Here is a 19,018-nt window from a genome sequence, read left to right on the forward strand (position 1 = left end):
TGAACTTTGTATAATCTTTTATTTTAAAAAAGGCCATTCAAGGTCAGGGATGGGATGAATCATTTGACAAATTTTGTCTTTTTAAACCAAGAAGTTCAGTTTTCAATTCACCTGGCTTGGGTGGGATATCAGGAATACTCTTAGAAAAGAAGAAAAAAATGGTTTTAGTCTGAGAGCAAATGTATGGAGTTTATGGTCTTAAATATGCTAAGGAAAAATAGAACAAAACTGCAGGTAATAGGCTTAGGCCTAAATATGTACAGTAAAACCTCACTTATCAGCCTCTGTTAACAATCAGAGCCAAAAAAAAAAAAAGCACATGCCAGCACCTACCAATTACTGTACTACCACTGCTGTGCAGAACGCTGTGAGCTCATGGATATAACCCTCCCTGCTGCTAGCACGTAATGTTGTTTCCCAGCACCACGTGTCAGGCCGCATTTTGAAATCACAGTGTCAGTTACGTATCTTCAGTTTTAATAGTGTTTCGTAGCTTTTCTCTTTTATTATAATTAATCTACTATACAATGTTATGGTGATAAATGTAAGCGTGTGGTGTTGGAATTGTCCGTTACCTGTCTTTTCTCTTACCCATCACAGCCTCGATCCCGACCCCCAACTGATAATTGAGGTTTAACTGTATATATACAAAAATAAATAAATAAAGCTAATCTATGCATGTGTATGTGCCACACACACACACAAATAGCAAGTCTTACCATGTCTGGTCTGTAGTATCTATGTACAGTTTCTGCCCCAGCCAACATTGCCAACAGACTACATCCCAGCATACGCAGGTATTGAGGCCAGGAGACCCCCGCAGGCATTTCTAGATTCTCATTATCTGCAGTTCTTTCTAGCTTTGCTGCCCTGAGAAAACAAATATTGCAATTTACTCAAAAATAAGTTTCTGATTTTACAACAGAACATGTTTCTAACCTAAGGGTTCATCCTTAACATGTTTATAAAATTAGCAGCAAAACAGGATTACAGACATACAATGTTTTCCAATACTCTACAAAAAAAAATTACCATATAAAATTATAGACCTATTAAAATAGGACTTAAAGGACACAAAAAGGGTATGTAAAGACCCATACAGTGCTTCCAGGTAATGTACACTTTAGTGATGCCACAGGAAAACAATCACTCAACAGAAGATTTTACAATACAACTGATTACAATTAACAGTGATACAGACCATACATAAACCTATATAAGGGAAATATCAAACAGTAAAGGCAATTTGAAAATTACACAGTAACTGCAACAGACAGAAGTTGACACAACACATTTGTGATGGTTTATAGGTATTTTAAACGCCCACAGCGCAACACTGTGCCATTACGTGTAGTTGAAGTCAAGGTCAAACCCTAATTCCACATCGACATGATGAATGCCTTCATTAGAGATAACAGGCTGATCGTTGTCTGCTACTGCTACACATTTGGATATGTTTGTTGTATTATTCTGATCAGTTAAAGAAGTCCAAACTTGCTACTATAGTACAATGAGGAAAAAGGTCCCATATTCAGGAAAAAAAAAAAATTCTCACCTAGGAACAATTCCAATTTTTTAGTGTAGCATATGGTTGTCCATTATTGTTATCCTCAACTACCAGTCTTTATAGCAATCAGTAAACATCCTCAATTGCTGCAAGCCCTTTAACTATTACCACACACTGCTCCACTTAGGGTCTCAGCTGCTCAAGGCTGATGCTGGATTTGAAAGCTGGATGGTGCTTTGTCAACAAATGACTCTATGAGGAACCACACAAACCAGTAAAGAAACCTTTATTTTAAGCAGTGTATGTTGTGACATTATGCATCATCTCAACATCACTCTACTCATGCAGCAATGTTCAGAAGTTTGGTCTGTAGTACTGAAACTTCATAGAGAGAGGAATCATTAAAGAAGGTATTAGATAGATAGTTAGTACTGTATATGGAAATGTTTATGTATATTTTAAGTGTTGAATATGCCAATAATATCTTTTTATCTATCCATCTATCCATAATACACTACCGTGGCTGTTAGTTTGTCTGTCCAGGATTTTAAATCACCTGGTACACATGTACTATACGACTTCTACTATCTGTTTTTGGGGTAATGATCGACCGCCAAGGTTAGTCCTCTTTTTATTTTATTATAGAATCAACTCTCGGCAGTGGCCAGCAGGGCAGCCGTGAGGGCCACGTGTATGGGCGCCGTTCTCATCCCTACCACCTTTGCCGTCACTTCCCCTACCTCTTCATATCTTAAGCTGGCACTTAAATCAATCTTGAGGCAGATTGAAGACTTAAGTGAAAAATTAAAGAAAACGTACTAAGTAATTGCAACACAAACACTGTCTTAATCAGTGTTAATGCAAAGAGATGCCGACGAAAGAAAAGTAGAAGCAGGCCACTAGGGTGGAGAAAAGAAGAGCTGCTCAGGAAGCAGCAAACGCATCAACCTCTGAGCAAACACTAAAACGTACAGACAAAGAGTATGAAAACTATGAATGGTCAAGTCAAGTGTATTCACTGCACGTTATCATGCAGTGTGCCATTACTGGTTTATTATATTTTTTCATATGCAGGTTTACATCTTGATCTTAAACTAGCAAAAACTACAGATGGACAGCTTTGACGAACATCATTCTATTCAAGTTAATTTTATTATCACATTTTAGTGCTTGCAAAAATAAATAAAAAAAAAGGATGAGGGTACTTGTTCATGGCAATATGGGAAAACAGACTACTAATCATCACATAAAATACATCTGTCTTACTACATTTGCATTTGGTTTTGTACAAAAATAAAGCTGTTTTATCTCAGATTAGTTCCATTTCTCTACTAACTTGCAAATATTGTCCATGTATTGCTGTCTGCTTTTATTCAATTGCTATGTTATACAGTATAGTACCATACACAGTGGGCACATGATAAAGGCAGCATGATGCTGTTGCAGCCCGTTATTTTGAAACATGTTTATTAAAATTTGTAAATTCACCTGATGCAAAGAGAAAATGAAACATGTATCCAAGAACATACCAACTAGCAGCACATGACCTTTTCTTCTATATATATATCTCTAGATATAAATATATATAGATGGAGATCTCTCTCATATATATATATATATATATATATATATATATATATATATTATATATATATAAGGCATTCGTAGTCTGAATCACGATCTGATTGTGTGGGTGGTTACCTACCAGGTGACGCGTGTGGTTGGTCTGCAAGTCTGCAGACATCCGCAGACATGCCCTCACAGTTGCGAGAAGCAGATCATAGAATATTACATAGTTAACTGTCAAATAATGCAGAGTATGAGACACGTGTTTCGCCCTATTTTGGGCTCATCAGGCGTACACTCCACTGCACCCCTCATCGGGGATCGAACCTCGGATGTCAAACAAACGCAATTCGATTGTGACATTGTGAGAAAAAAATCCTTTTCCAATTCCACGTCCAGCCCATACCCTCCCCAAGCAATTTAAAAAAAAATTCCTTCTTTAGTCGATATAAATTGGAAGGATAACTTGATCACAGCCGGAGCTTTGCATTAGCTCGCACGTTTGATCGTGCGCGCGGGATGACCGTAGAGGAAAAGAGATCTCAGACTGGCCGCCCTGAATTTCAATCAAGTGGCAAATGCCATAGGCTGGATATATGATAGACTAACATTTATTTTTATTTTTTTTTGGATGCAACGCAATCTACGTATTGGGCACCCCGACTACTGATCATCACTGAGATCGCGCCACTTGCACTTAAGTATCTGGCTGCGCTCCACTACGGAGAGTGCAAGATCATGCAAGGCATCATAATGCCTTTCCTGCGCTGTGGCCGTTGTGGAAAGGCATAAGGAACCAGCATTTGAGAGGGTGCTCACTATCTCCAAAAACAAGCAATGACACAATTGCTGTTTCAAAGAAAAGTACAGGCCATATGAAAAAATGCGAGGCCAGCCAGCCACCGTGTACAGTACCATCACATCTACCAAAGATACTTTACCTCAAAATAAATTAATTATGCGTTGAAACAAGCTACGATGTTTGTCAATCTCATCTTGGCCTCACAGATGATTTAGCATATCCTTACTAGGTCCCCTTACTGCAATGTGAATGCTGTAAAGTGCTCCATTTATATTAGGAGAACCAGAAACTGCTGCAAATAGCCTTGTATTGGCAAAAAACATTGTTTTATGTATGTGCACCCAAACCATACGAAAACTGAATGTCGGGCCTCACCAGTTTGGCCGTGATATTCCTGACCTGTCTGCCAGTTCCTTTGGAAGTAACTTGTAGCCGATATATATGGAAGCTCTGAACCGCACAGTGGAAAAAATTATGGGATAACCCTTATCTCGTAAGTACGTGATACTTTCACGTACGTACGAGATTTTTTGTGTACTTCGTATACGAGAAAGTAAAAAGTTGTTCAACGCAAACACGCTGCATTGGCTCTCTTAAAAGGGAACTAAAAAGTCTGTACATTATAGTCATCACTTTTTTGTCACGTCGGCGCACATTCCAATAACGTATTGATGATATGAATTATTTTAAGTGCAAGTTGTCATTTAAATCGTTTGGCTGCATTTCCCCAACTTAATTAAGAGTTTTGACATTTCCTTGTTTCTCTGAACTGTTGCGTACGTATGAGTCAGAGTTACCGTAAACAGTCACACGTTACATCGTCTGGTTTTCTTTTATAAACCCCGACGGTTGCGCACACACAATTCATGGGCCCCCTTTTCTTGGTACACAAGCTTTATAAATCAGGCGCGGATAAGAGATGGCATATCAATCACCAAGTGGGATATTTTCTGTCAGTTCCAAATGCAGCCAATAGATGGCGTCGTGTTTACATGAAACATTAAGAAATAAACCACTTCTTCGAAAGGTCAACATCATTATACTTACTGTTGTGTACTCGAACATGCACACAAGGATTTCTATTAATTTATTGTATTTTAAAAGAAATGTTCTCTACATTAAAAATATTGTGAACGTCAAAAGTCATATTTTATTGCGTATGATTCAAATGTCTTTAATGTTGTGCACTCGAATATGAATTATACATATTGACAGTCAAGCTAACTATGCCCCGCTTCTCTGTAGCAATGCCACTGCAATAATAATATTAATAAGGAGTGACAGCTAATAATGCGACATTCACAAACCCAAATATAAAACAAAAATAGTCCGCGTCGAGCTTTTCCATCAGTAATTAAAACTTATCATACCTTTCGTCCACTGGACGTCGTCTCTCACACCAGACTTTATGCTGGTAAGGACGGAAGTACGGCGGTTTTAGAGGGCTCGTTGGGAAACTGTATTCGGCGAATTTGTTTCCGCAGGCCGAAAAAAAGTTGAGGGAGAAATAATTGGATCGGATTAAGAAATGTAATCTTTTTACGGACAGGAAGCATGGACAGATTTATTTTTGACAAAGTCAGTATTCTCTGCAGCCTTTCACATGGCAATAACAAACGAATATTAAATTATTTCTGCTTCATGTCACTGTAATCCTCCAGAATCACGAATTACTTAGAACAACGTGGTGGGTTATTAAGCAGTGCATGTGTATATGTTGGTACTTTTATCATTTTAACCAAATGATCATCTGTCCCTCTAAATTCAAACCTTAAGTAAAAAGTGACCGTACACCGGCAGATGGGAAGGAATTTGCTGTGATCCAATTAAATGTAGTTTTACAACAGAAAAAAAATAAATTAAACGAGGTTAATCTAAACACAGGATTGCATGATCAGATTAGAAAATGCTGGCTATTATATCAGCATCACGCTCAAGAAAGGAATCGACCCTAGACAGCAACACTGTGCACAATTACACAAACTCACACCATACTGATTCACCCATGAATCTAATACACAGAGTAGTAGGTTCAAATTCTGTTTGTGTGGCATGTCCAATTTCTTCTTTTGTCCACAGGGTAATTGATTCTTTAAAGTTTGAGTTTATTCATTTTTATGCCTATGTATTGCCCTTTTTAAACATTATTTTGGTAAGGTTTTCTTTACCAATGTTATTTTGTTTGTGGATACAATGCCTGCTTTTGGCCATTCCAGCTCTGTTACATGTGATGTAATCACAATATACTAATTTATGATACAAATTAAAAGAATCCTCAGCTATGTGCAGCAATCTTGTTAGGGTTCACTATTAGTCTTCTTGACATTTTGCAGTGTTTTGTGATCACAAAGTTTGACCACCATTTTCTGGCTCTGATGCTCAATTTTTGTTTTCCCTTTTATGGATATCCTGACTTTGGCTTATTTATTTGACCACAGGTTTTTCCTGTTCGTCACCTTTCATCCATCCATCCATCCATTATCCAACCCACTATATCCTAACTACAGGGTCACAGGGGTCTGCTGGAGCCAATCCCAACCAATACAGGGTGCAAGGCAGAAAAAAAAAACCCGGACAGGGTGCCAGCCCACCGCAGGGCACACACACACACCAAGCACACACTAGGGACAATTTAGGATCACCAATGTACCTAACCTGCGTGTCTTTGGACTGTGGGATGAAACCGGAGCACCCGGAGGAAACCTACGCAGAGGTGCCACCCTCATCACCTTCCATCTCCTGATTATTCCGAGCCTCAAGGCTTTTTGATTCTTATAATTTAAATCATTATACACAGACATTCCCCGGGTATTCTGTCTTTCTCCATCACCCCAAATATATTTATGTTTGGTTGATCCATGAGTCCAAAAAGGAAGTTTGCTAGGTATCCTCTGTCACCTGTTAAGTCTGTCAGTAAGGCTCCAGAAAGTACAGCCTCTGTGGAAAACATTCTGCATTTTTCCTGTTCCAAAGAAGGCAGGCACCTCATCATCTAATGACTACAGACCAGTGGCACATCATGAAGACCTTTGAGAGGCTGGTCCTGAACTATATGAGTCCTTTTGTGGTAGACCATCCAGACCCACTGCAGTCTGCCTATCGGACAAAGATTGGAGTGGAGGGTGGAATTATCTATCTGCTCCACAAGGCTTATTCTCACCTGGACAAAGCTGTCATCACTGTGAGGATCATGTTCTTTGATTTCTTCAGTGCCTTCAGTACCATCCAGCCATCCCTGTTAAGGGGTAAACTCAGAGCTATGCAGATGGATGAACCTATGGTGTCCTGGATAATGGTCTATCTGCTGGGCAGATTCAAGGAATGTGTCCCTGATACAGATATGAGCAACATTGGGGCACAACAAAAAACAGTCCTGTCTTCTTTTTTCTTCACTCTATACACATCAGACTATAAATATAACACCAGGACATGTCACTTGCACAAATTCAGATGATTCTGAATGAAGATATTGATAAAGGGGATGAGACACAATATAATCCGGTGGAGAACTTTGTTTCTTGGTGCAAAGAGAATTGTCTGCATCTTAACATGAGCAAACCCAAGGAACTGGCTATTGACTTTCTCCAAAAGAGCATCACTAAAGAGCCTCTATGTCCGGTCACTATTAAGGAAATAGATGTACAGGTGGTCCACCGGTACAAGTACTTGGGGGTCCACATTAGTGACAGGTTGGACTGGTCTCAGAACACAGAGGAACTATATAAGGCTCTTTTTCCTTATGAAACTGCATTCCTTTAATGTGGGAAGTGTCATCCTTCACATCTTCTACAACTCTCTGATGGCCAGTGCAATGTTCAACGCTGTGGTGTGCTGGGCTGGTAACATCACTTCAAGAGAGACCCATTAAATCAACAAACTAATTAAAGAGGCAAACACAGTTATGGGACACACACTAGACCCTCAGAAGGTAGTAGAAAAGGAGAGAATTAAAACAAAGCTGATTGCCATTATGATCAATTCTGCACATTCTCTCTCTGACACACAGTAACACTAAGGACTTTTGTCCAACTAACTACTCAGCAGGTGTGCCAAGAAATGCGACTGGGGGTTCTTTATACCAACAGCAATACGTCTGCATAATGCCTGACTGTGACTGTAACAACCAAGTCACAAGTTTTATTTATTTTGATTTATTTTATTTTTTTTGGCTTTTTAGCCATTCCAGTGTGTGTTCAAACTATACTGTCTATCTATCTATCTATCTATCTATCTATCTATCTATCTATCTATCTATCTATCTATCTATCTATAGGTGTGTGAGTGAGTGTGTCGTGTTGTGAAAGAAAAGCATCCAAGGCTGGTTCCTACCTAACCAATAGGACAGGGTCTAGATACCATCCTGACATCCCCTTAAGCAGCACTTTTCCTTGACTCATGCCAATATTCATAGTTCATCAGAGGCATAACAGCAGTGTCAAGATAAATAAAAAGAAAGCCAGCCTACAGCTCTTTTACTCCAGCAATGAGAAATGTTGCCTTTTTAAAAATTTATGGTCTAGTTGCTCATATTTTAAGTATTTTTGTCCTTTTGCTTGTCTTTTTAGATTGTGCCCTTTTCCTAATGTTTTAAGACATCATTGTCTGCTCCAGATGTGGAAGGACATTTGCAGGAGGCACACAATCCCTCAAAAATAGGATATTGTGTTTTCCATAGCAATGTTTGAAGTAAAAAAAAAAAAAACATCACGGGGCATTGCAATATATTCACACAACACCCAATTAATAACAGCCTCCCACCCAGAAATCTCCATGAAAAAGGCCAAAACTAGTCATGTACTGTACATTGTGTAAAAATGCACAAAACCTATACAGAACATTAACACATTCAAGATGCATTTTGCTCACACTTTCTTACATGTGGAATCATTAAGGTTTTTTTGTGTGCCTTTTGATTCTTTGTGAGCATTTATGTGAAGTTTGCTTACTAGGCCTCCCTGCTCCACTATTGGAGACATTATACTTACCCCATTCATTGAAACTTGTAGATGGACCAAACTAATTCATAGGGTCAATATTGTCACATGTAAAGAGTTCAGTGAAATTCTTATTTGAATTTGTGTGATGGAACCAGAGCACCAGTGAGCCTCAAACTCCAAACACAAAGACACAAGAACAATCCCGGGTTCAATTAATAGATGATTTATTATCCATAATACCTCCACAAAAGAACCAAACACAAGTTAACTCTCTTATCACCTCTCCTGTCTTCACCACACTACGCTCCTCCAGTTGAGTGTTGTTCTCAGTCCTCCCTCCAACTCGTCTGGACAAGGGAGTGCAGTCCCTTTTATCGAGGCCCGAGTAGTACTTCCAGTGCCTGGGCTGATGCTTGTTGGAAGTACTTCCAGGAAGTCCAACATAGTATGGCATGCATCTCCCTCTTGCGGCACCCATGGACCCCAACAGGGATGTGCTGCTGGAATACAACTCCCGACATCCCCTGCTGGTTCAAGAATGGGCGCCGATATGAAGGGCTGCTGCCATCTAATGCTTGGAGGGAATAAACACCCCTCAGAGACAGTCTTTTCCTGTCCTCTTTAATTCCAACCAAGGAAGGTATTAAGCACATGTCTGGTTAGGATGCTTGTTCATTTGTTTGGGGCTTCCCGCCCAGGTAAGGAGCCATCTCCTCTGGCTGGAATGTCCATCCATCCGTTAGGGCAGCCTTGTCCGGGTGCGACATCCTTCCCTCTGATGGTAGAGATGCTTCTCTGTTCACTCAGAGCCTCCCATCCAGGTAAGGGATCTTCCAGACTTTTTTCCGGGATGCCTGTCCATCCCTTTGTGCCTCCTTTATGTGTTAATCAATATGCAAAATGTTTCCACTCTTTGTATCCTTATCAGTTTGGCAACTTACATATGCTATATCCTAGTTTATTATTATGAACTAGTAGCTACTAATAATCTTTTTAAAATTGCCATATTGCTCCTTTGTTTAGTATTCCAGACCATCACATTGCTCAGACATGGTGTTATCTTTGTTGTGGCTTTCAGTGCTTTCTACATCCAAACCTTGATGAATGGAGAGAGGCTGTGAAAAGGGATCTCTGGGATTTACAGTAATTGTAGCTTGGCTCTGCTTTTTTCTACTGTTTTTCTATTGTTTTTCAGCCATGAAAGTTTGCTTCCATGTTCAGTATATTGCTACCCACATACTAAACATTTCTATACAAAACGCCCTCCAATATATTGAGACCAGTTTGAACTCCTCAGGCTTCCAAAATCCACAAATCAGATTGGATGTAAAATAGTACTCAAAAGCTGATTTTTTTATTTATCCTCTTTGTATCTGACACACAAGAAAAAAGGGGCAGCTAGGCCCATGATTAGTATTTGGCGTACAACCAGGAGTTTGAAAGTAAAGTAATGGTATGAAAAGTTAGGGAACACTCACATTAAAATTTTACAATTTTAGTTACACCTTGCCTGATGAAGGGGCCTTAGCTGCCTCGAAAGCTTGCATTTGTAATCTATTTAGTTAGCCAAGAAAAGGTGTCATTTCACCCTACTTTCTCCTGTATCAATCTATGGCTAACACAGTACAACACTCTACTGCTGAAATTTTAGAAGTAATGGAAGAGTGTTGCTAACTGGCGTAATCAGAATTACTAGATGCTATATAGTCACTCCAAGGCGGGAAAGCAGCAGGCCCTGATGGCTACCCTGCAGAATTTTACAAGAAATTCTCCGCTCAGCTAGCTCCCCTCCTATTAGCAACATTTACAGAAGCCAGAGATAACCAATCTCTTCCTCAAACCTTTCGCCAAGCACTAATCACCATTTCTCCAAAACAAAATAAGGACTTATTACAATGTGCATCATACAGACCAATTTCACTTCTGAATAATGACGTTAAAATACTCTCTAAAATCATAGCTAGAAGGATGGAGAAAGTGCTCCCCTCGGTAATATCACAAGACCAAACTGGATTTATTAGGGGCCGACACTTATCTTCAAATCTTCGACGCCTGTTTAATGTAATATACTCAACCAACTAAATCAAACATCCCAGAAATATTATTATCATTGGATGCAGAAAAAGCATTTGACATGATTGAATGGAAATAACTTTTCACTACATTGGAGAAGTTTGGGTTTGGCCCGAACATTTGTGCATGGATTAAATTACTGTATACTAACCCAGAAGCTTCAGTTTGCATCAACAACATTTGCTCAGACTACATTAAACTAGTACGTGGTACTAGACAAGGATGCCCCTTGTCACCGCTGCTGTTTGCAATTGCCATTGAACCACTGGCAATACATTGTCGAAATACTGATCAGATAAAGGGGATTAGCAGAGAAGGACTGGAACAGAAAATCTCATTATATGCAGATGATATGGTACTGTATATATCGGACCCAGAAAATTCTGTGCCTGCAGTCTTAGCAGCACTCACAGAATTTCAAAAGATCTCTGGTCTCAGAATTAATCTGAATAAAAGTGTACTCTTTCCAGTGAATTCTCAAGCATATAATATTAGATTAGATACCCTACCTTTTATCATTGCAGAACAGTTTAAATACCTAGGGTAAACATCACAAGTAAACATAAAGCTCTATATCAGCAAAATTTCGCCGTCTGCATGGAAAAAATTAAACAAGACTTGCATAGATGGTCAACCCTTCATCTCACACTAGCTGGAAGAATTAACACTGTTAAGATGAATATTCTTCCTAAGCTCCTTTTTATTTCAAAACATCCAATATACATTAATAAATCATTCTTTAAGCAATTAGATTCAACAATAACCTCATTTATTTGGAATTCAAAACATCCACGCATCAAAAGAGCGACCCTACAAAGACAAAAGGCAGAAGGTGGCATGGCTCTACCTAACTTCCAGTTTTATTACTGGGCAGCAAATATACAGGCGATAAGAACCTGGACACAAATAGAAGAACATACACAGGCTTGGACCGCAATAGAAGTAAAATCCTGCAGTACTTCTTTGTATTCCTTGCTCTGTGCTCCAATAAACACACGTTATCGGCAATATACTAATAACCCAATTGTGCTCCACTCACTTAGAATCTGGAACCAATGTAGAAAGCATTTTAAGACGGAGAAGCTTCTATCTGTGGCACCTCTGCAAGAGAACCACCTCTTTCAACCTTCGCAAACATATGCAGTTTTAATATCTGGAAAAATTTGGAATTAACTTGCTTAGAGATCTTTATATAGACAACGTCTTTGCATCCTATGAACAATTACATTCCAGCTACACATTTCTTTCACTATCTTCAAATCAGGAACTTTGTTAAACAGAACCTTCCAGATTTTCCTCATCTTGCACCCTCATCCATGCTGGAAAAAATATTGCTCAATCTCAAGGACTTAGACTCCATCTCTACAATATATAAAATCATTTTACAATCCCTCCCTTTCAAAGATCCAAGAGGACACTGGGAAAAAGATCTCTCAATTAATATATCAGAAAAGGAGTGGAAAGTAGCAATGCAGAGAATTCACTCGAGCTCCATATGCGCAAAGCATACAATTATACAACTCAAAATTATATATCGAGCACATCTGTCTCAACTAAAACTCTCCAAAATGTTTCCAGGGCATGATCCAACCTGCGAACGCTGCAACCAAGTCCCAGCCTCACTGGGTCACATGTTCTGGGCCTGCACCAAATTAACATTATTCTGGACAAAAAATTTTAATTACCTTTCAGACAGCCTTGGACTCACAATCCCTCCTAACCCATTAACAGCTGTGTTTGGGGTTCTTCCAGAGGGGTTTAAAGTGGAGAAAGACAAACAAATTGTGATTGCATTCACTACACTTTGGCACGCAGACTTATTCTGATAAACTGGAAGAACCCAAACTCTCCTCTTTAAGTCAGTGGGAAACTGATGTGTTATATTATTTGAAATTGGAAAAATCAAATACTCAGTTAGAGGATCCGTACAGACTTTTTTCAAAACATGGCAGGATCTAATCAGTAATATTTTAAAATAAGCTTATAAGGCACAGAGAATTTATTAATTTAGGTATGTTTACAAGCCTTAAATTTCACGCGGCTTGGCTTGCTCTCTCTCTCAGGGGTGGGGATCGATCTGTCCTCAACTCAATTTTTTTTTTTGTAAAAACTTGATTGCTTTGTATGGATTGCAATAAAATTTATAAAAAAAAAAAGGGATCTCTGGGATTTACAGTAATTGTAGCTTGGATCTACTTTTTTCTACTGTTTTTCTATTGTTTTTCAGCCATAAAAGTTTGCTTCCATGCTCAGTATATTGCTACCCACATACTAAACATTTCTATACAAAACGCCCTCCAATATATTGAGACCAGTTTGAACTCCTCAGGCTTCCAAAATCCACAAATCAGATTGGATGTAAAGGAGTACTCAAAAGTTGATTTTTTTTATTTATCCTCTTTGTATCTGATACACACGAAAAAAGGGGCAGCTAGGCCCATGATTAGTATTTGGCGTACAACCAGGAGTTAGAAAGTAAAGTAATGGTATGAGAAGTTAGGGAACACTCACATTAAAATGTTAGTTACACCTTGCCTGATGAAGGGGCCTTAGCTGTCTCGAAAGCTTGCATTTGTAATCTATTTAGTTAGCCAAGAAAAGGTGTCATTTTACCCTACTTTCTCCTGTATCAATCTATGGCTAACACGGTACAACACTCTACTGCTATAATTTTAGAAGTAATGGAAGAGTGTTGCTGACTATTCCTGCCCATTTTAAACACTATAATAGCCAAACAATGTCCACACACATTACAAAACAGGTGACGGAGGACAGAACACTCAAACAACAGACAGATAAAAAAATGGAACTTAGCTTTTTAAAGCTGGTTTAACCAGAAGCATACAAGCAACTGCAGAGGCAAGGTGTGCATAATTTTGAACAGTGTCAGAATACAAGTATTTTGTACAATAGGAACATATGCAAGTCTTTTGACTCTTAATGCAGCTTCTGACTCACTAGCTGTGTACAGGTAGCTTGATTTTGAGAAAAAAAATATCCAAATGCCAGATGATGTCTAACAAAACAGCATTCCAATATTAAACTATGAACACAAATGAAACAATAACTGACCAACTCCCAGGCCTTCAGTGCTTGTTTTTTTTAGATCCCTTGTAAATGTTTACATTTTAAAAGGTCTTGTTTTACATCTCATAGTATTTTGTATTCCCAGTACAAGTTAAAATACTGTAGCACTAATACAGGGTGCCAGAATAGACCTTTGTTCTTTATATGGCTCTTTGATGTGCCTTGCTATCCCTAAAAGAACAGCACAACCCTGGCTGATGCAACTTGTCAGCACCATTACATAGCCCTCATCTCAAAGTCGCTGTCCCCAGCAATCCCTTCCGACTTCTTGAAACAGTGCACAACTCCTCAAAATGGTGGAATGGTCTGCGTTTCTGTTGTAGTCATGCTGCCAGTGATAAAAGCACATCAGCAAGAATATTGAATGCTTCCCTGTTAGGTGGTGCATCAGGGTGTTGAATGGTGTGCTGTCATGCAGTGCAGCAGAGGTGTTTAAGACTGCACTTCTGTATGGTGATCGGCTGTTTAGAAGTGAGTTGACACACCTCCTTGTCTAAAGCTACAGATGTACAGTATTTCTTTGCTGTTTTCCTTCACAGAATTGACACTGTAAACACTGTTTCAGGTCAGATTTCAGCTTTGAGGCTCTCCCTCCATTGTTTCTCTTTAACACTTATACAATCTGCCTTTTCCTTTGCTTGCACAGTTTTACCACCAGTCCTGTTTCACACTGGGGAATGGGACATATGGGCCTAACTGCTGAGACTGTTGCTCCTGCGACCTGGTCGTAAATAAGCTGAGGAAAACGAATGAATATCTATGGACATGGATTTATGATGCATTGAATACATTCTGTATTGTGTAGTAAACTGACATGAACATTGCATGGTCTAGTGAAAAAGAATCATTTTTTTTAATTATGATATGACAAAATTATGCCAAAATTAAACGCACCAAGTGCATAAATATTATACTGCAATATAGTTAACACATTTGGACTGCATTTACTTTTGGCATAATCTTGTGTGTTTTATATCTTCAATACTACTAGTTACTGTAGCTGCTTTTTGTTTTTGTGCTTGTAACACATCGTTTGTTATAAGTTCACATTAAAAAGCTGTCTGTTCTTGTTTCGTTTTTGACGTTTCATGTTACACTTTGCATAAAATGGGTTAATGACTTTTCTGAGCAACTGTATGCCAAATTGCCAGGTCCGTTAACAAAAAATACCCTTGTGTTCCGAGAAGGGTCTGGCTGCAGCCTGCAATACCTAGAAATCTGTTGGAGGGTGTTCCTGTCCCACCACGGGCTGAACTGTAATTTCCCCTTCAGAAATTACTTTGCCACGTATTTGCGCATTAAGACCAGAGAGAACATCAATGCAGCACTGAACTCTTGAAATTTGTTTCAAAATCACTAAACTACAGACCTACCATTTAAAAGAAAACAAATCAGCACGTCATTTGTAGTATCTGCGTATACTACATGTACCTACAAATCAAAGCTGATCAAAGATGAACTTTCTTAATTTTATATATTTTGTCGCTTGTTAATTTATCGCCACTTTCTTGAATACGCTTACCAGTTTTGTGAAATAACAAAAAAAAATGGATTCATCAGCGCCTACATTTATCATTAAACACTGGGCTTCCGTGTAGGTCACGTGGGATGAAATCGGCTAATCACTGTCATTCTTAGAGTTCAAATGTCCAGCGGGCAAGAACTAACTCGTAGGTAGGGGTTACAGATATTGAGTTGAAGCCTATATCGGTATATTCGATTAAACTGTGAAAATCACTTTTTGTATTCAAGGGATTTATTTAAAAAAACATATATGTTTCTTTATTTTGTTAAAAATGATTAACAGAAACGCAGCATGCACGGTGGTGTCCGTCTTCACCCCCTTGCTGCTTTTGGTAGCGCCTTTGCTTAACGCTGTTGACGGAGGCACTTCTTTGTTGTAGCCCAGCACAGGAATCAGGCGTGTGAGTGTTTATTTTGGGCATTTCTTTAAAGTCGGTAGTTATTAATAATTAGAACAATATTATGCACACCGATGTTTGAATAGGAATGTGGCATTGGTAACGTAATGCCTTGGTTAACTGGCAGCGTTACTCTTCGCATTGAAAGAAGACTTGAAGCGTTTCTTTCGGGCCTTCAATCCCGCCAACCTCCAGTCTGTAATCGGCGCTATCGAGTCGCCTATGCTCAAAAAAAGAGTGACAGTACAAAAATATTAAGAATGCATATGTTAGACTGTATGGTGGTTAAATAAACGCGTGTGACGGTTACATTAAAATAAAGGAATTGGTTATGAGCACAAATTGGGTAATTTATAATGTTTAATTTGTTTTAAAGTAAATCGGCCCTAACGATGGAAGAAAAGCAGTACACATCACTGACGGTCCCGACGGACTATCTGCAGCACTGGTGAGTTGATAACATGCATGCCAGAAGTCACATTTTTCTGTTTTTGCTTCAATTTACATTTTGATGGCAACCAGCCCCTCCCCATCCGCAAACTCAAAAATGAATATCTTTTCCCTGAGCTCTCGAAATAATCAAATAGCTTGTTGTGTGTGATAAATTTAAGTTTGAAAGTCAAAGAAATATAACCGTGTTCAATTTTTGCAATTTATGCGGCAGACACTGACATACAGCACTTCCGTGAAGTTTCCGTACCTCTGATCTTGAGAGAGACCATCGAGCAGTACATAAAACGTCAAAGTTTTAAATACTGGAAATGACTGTGGTGTATTCATTAGATTAGATCTAATTTATCACCTATATACACACGGGTGTACATGTACCTTAAAATTAAATATTAAAAGGTGCGGATTAAAATGCCTGACAGTATGACCACGAAGCTCTTTCTCAGTCTTTCCTTTCTTGATTTGTGGTAACACAGGCGACTGCCAGATCTTAACCATTTAAACTGGCTATAGAAAGGGTTGAGAGGAGTCCTTCCTTTTCCTTGCTATACCTTGGTAATGCAGTTTTTTTTATATTGGTCTTGAAGAGGGAGAGGCATACGTGTGCTCCGCTGAACTCGCAACTTTCTCCATACTGGGGAATACCACATGCACTTAAGAGGAGCTCATCCACCTGAAATTAAGCATGTTTCAGCCCAGCCAATACTTCTATATAGGAAAAGCCTGGGTTGCTTGTGGAAGAGGTGTTGGTTTTGGCCAGCAGAGGATGCTCACCTTGTGGTGTAAATTGTCTGAATGTGGATGCCAGTGCAATAAAAATCATGTTGTCCTTTGGATGAAATGTAAAACTGAGGTCCTGACTTTCTTTGGTCAACAAAAAAATCCCTGGGCGTCCTTTGTAATGAGTAGGGTGTATCCTGATGTCCAGGCTAAACTGGCCAACACAGCCTAGTCATTCTGGCCCCATAATCATTCCCTGTCTCTAACTGGCTGTCTCTCTTAACCACTTCACTACCTAACAGTTACTGTGCAGTGAGTGTACGGGTGCAAAAATGGCTGCCCTCGAATCATCCAGGTGGATACCACACATTAGTGGTGGTTGAAGTGGCTCCCCACTCACTGAGTGGTGAGGAAAATGTTTATAAATGTAAACAATCTCCTATATATATTTCTCTTCTGGTTCGTCCAGCATCCTCCTCAAACCCGGTCCCACCCACACAGCATTTCTCGATTCCTATTCGTCCTCTTCCAAACCCATCCCCACTCTGCCTGCGGCCTCCCATACACCCCCCATGCCCCTTTTCTCGAGTCCTATTCCTCCTTCGGACTACCGTGTTCCACACTCCTCTCTCATGATCCCATTGGTGTCACGTCACTGCTCGATATCTAGCCTGACCGCTTGACCTTTCACTTCATCCGTGTCTGCACCTGGGAGTCTTTTCCGTATCCTGCTACAGGAAGGTACTCTCGACCATTGGCATTGGTTTCACTCCTTACTATTTTCATTATACTGTGACGGTTGTTTCCTAAGCCTTTGTTATAAAATGAACGACAATATCCTCTCTGTCAATGGGTTTTTGTACAATGTCATCTTTATTCTGGTATCCGGCAACTTCAGACTTTATTGCACATTTCTTCAGTTGTCTGAGATGGTAAAGGATGGACAAGATGCCTTGTCTTTCTCACCATAATGTCTGTTCATGTGGACTACATTAATTCACTTCTGATGTTGATTCTAGGTATTGAATTTTAATTAACTGGATAGATTTTCATAAACAGTAGGGAAATAAGCTATTGTAATGTATAAACAGTATAAACTGAGTTTCCAGACTGGATCCTGAAGTAGTCCTATACATGTTTATGTTCAGTTCATATTACCTGTTCAAAGGACAATTCATGCCTGTCATGAAAGGACGGTCTAGTGGCAAAAATACTGGACTGCACACCACAAAACTGTAGGTTCAGGCTGTAGTGCTACTTCACTATATTTCTATGATGGGTTTACAAAACTGGCAAGTGCCCCAGTTATAAAATTATGTGTAACATTGTTAATTGTAGCACTCGCAGAATAAAAACACAGACTCTTCTATAATAAATATAAAAAGAGAGAAGTAATCTTAACTGGGAATGCTCAAGTCTGTTTCTGGTATCACTTTTAGTGCTGCAGAACATTAGATAGAAATTTATTTTACCCTGGGAGAAATTTGGCAATTTAAAATCCATTTATCCAATTTCTAACATTTGTTATTAAATTCAGAGCTTGACGGAGATGTACAGCATGTCGGTTTTCCATTTTTTCACCTTGGCGTATAAGTATTTCCCACTTTAAACTCATGGGGAACAACATCTAAACACCTCCATTCATATTCTCCAATCTAATTGTCCAAATCGCATCCTAATCAACACTCCCAAGGGGGAACCTCCTCCCCCAACATCCCCCCACCCCCGATTTACTACATGTATGTCATTGAGAAATTTCGAAGGAAGATAAGCCTCTGTTTGATTGAGAAATTGTGTAAAATTTGAAATACATTGTGAGGAGTACCAAAGATCAATAAGCTGAGAAAAACAGAAATTACGAGCTTGTCTTTGTTTCAATTCAGACACTGATTAAATCCTGAGCCAGAAATTAATCTTCTTCTGTTTTATAAATATGATTAGTCTTCTGTGTGGT

General features: G+C 39.1%; 2 protein-coding genes across 2 annotated transcripts in view; one reads left to right on the plus strand and one right to left on the minus strand.

Moving 5' to 3' along the window:
* Window positions 1-5,341, minus strand: c8h12orf73 (chromosome 8 C12orf73 homolog). The gene is made up of 3 exons (XM_039760548.1): window positions 5,246-5,341; window positions 720-870; window positions 1-139 (listed from the first exon to the last, which is right to left on the minus strand). The coding sequence occupies exons 2-3, from the start codon at window positions 825-827 to the stop codon at window positions 44-46; spliced, it is 204 nt and encodes a 67-aa protein (XP_039616482.1). The 5' UTR covers window positions 828-870; window positions 5,246-5,341; the 3' UTR covers window positions 1-43.
* A 10,471-nt stretch (window positions 5,342-15,812) lies between these two features.
* The window catches only part of LOC120534315 (G/T mismatch-specific thymine DNA glycosylase-like), a 40,586-nt gene continuing 37,380 nt past the window's right edge, over window positions 15,813-19,018 (plus strand). The window contains exons 1-2 of the mRNA XM_039761811.1: window positions 15,813-15,897; window positions 16,271-16,342. Of these exons, the coding sequence (XP_039617745.1) occupies window positions 16,287-16,342 (56 nt within the window). The 5' untranslated portion in view covers window positions 15,813-15,897; window positions 16,271-16,286. The remainder of the gene's footprint in view (window positions 15,898-16,270; window positions 16,343-19,018) is intronic.

The sequence above is a fragment of the Polypterus senegalus genome, chromosome 8, assembly GCF_016835505.1.
Source record: "Polypterus senegalus isolate Bchr_013 chromosome 8, ASM1683550v1, whole genome shotgun sequence".
NCBI classification, from domain to species: Eukaryota; Metazoa; Chordata; class Cladistia; order Polypteriformes; family Polypteridae; genus Polypterus; species Polypterus senegalus.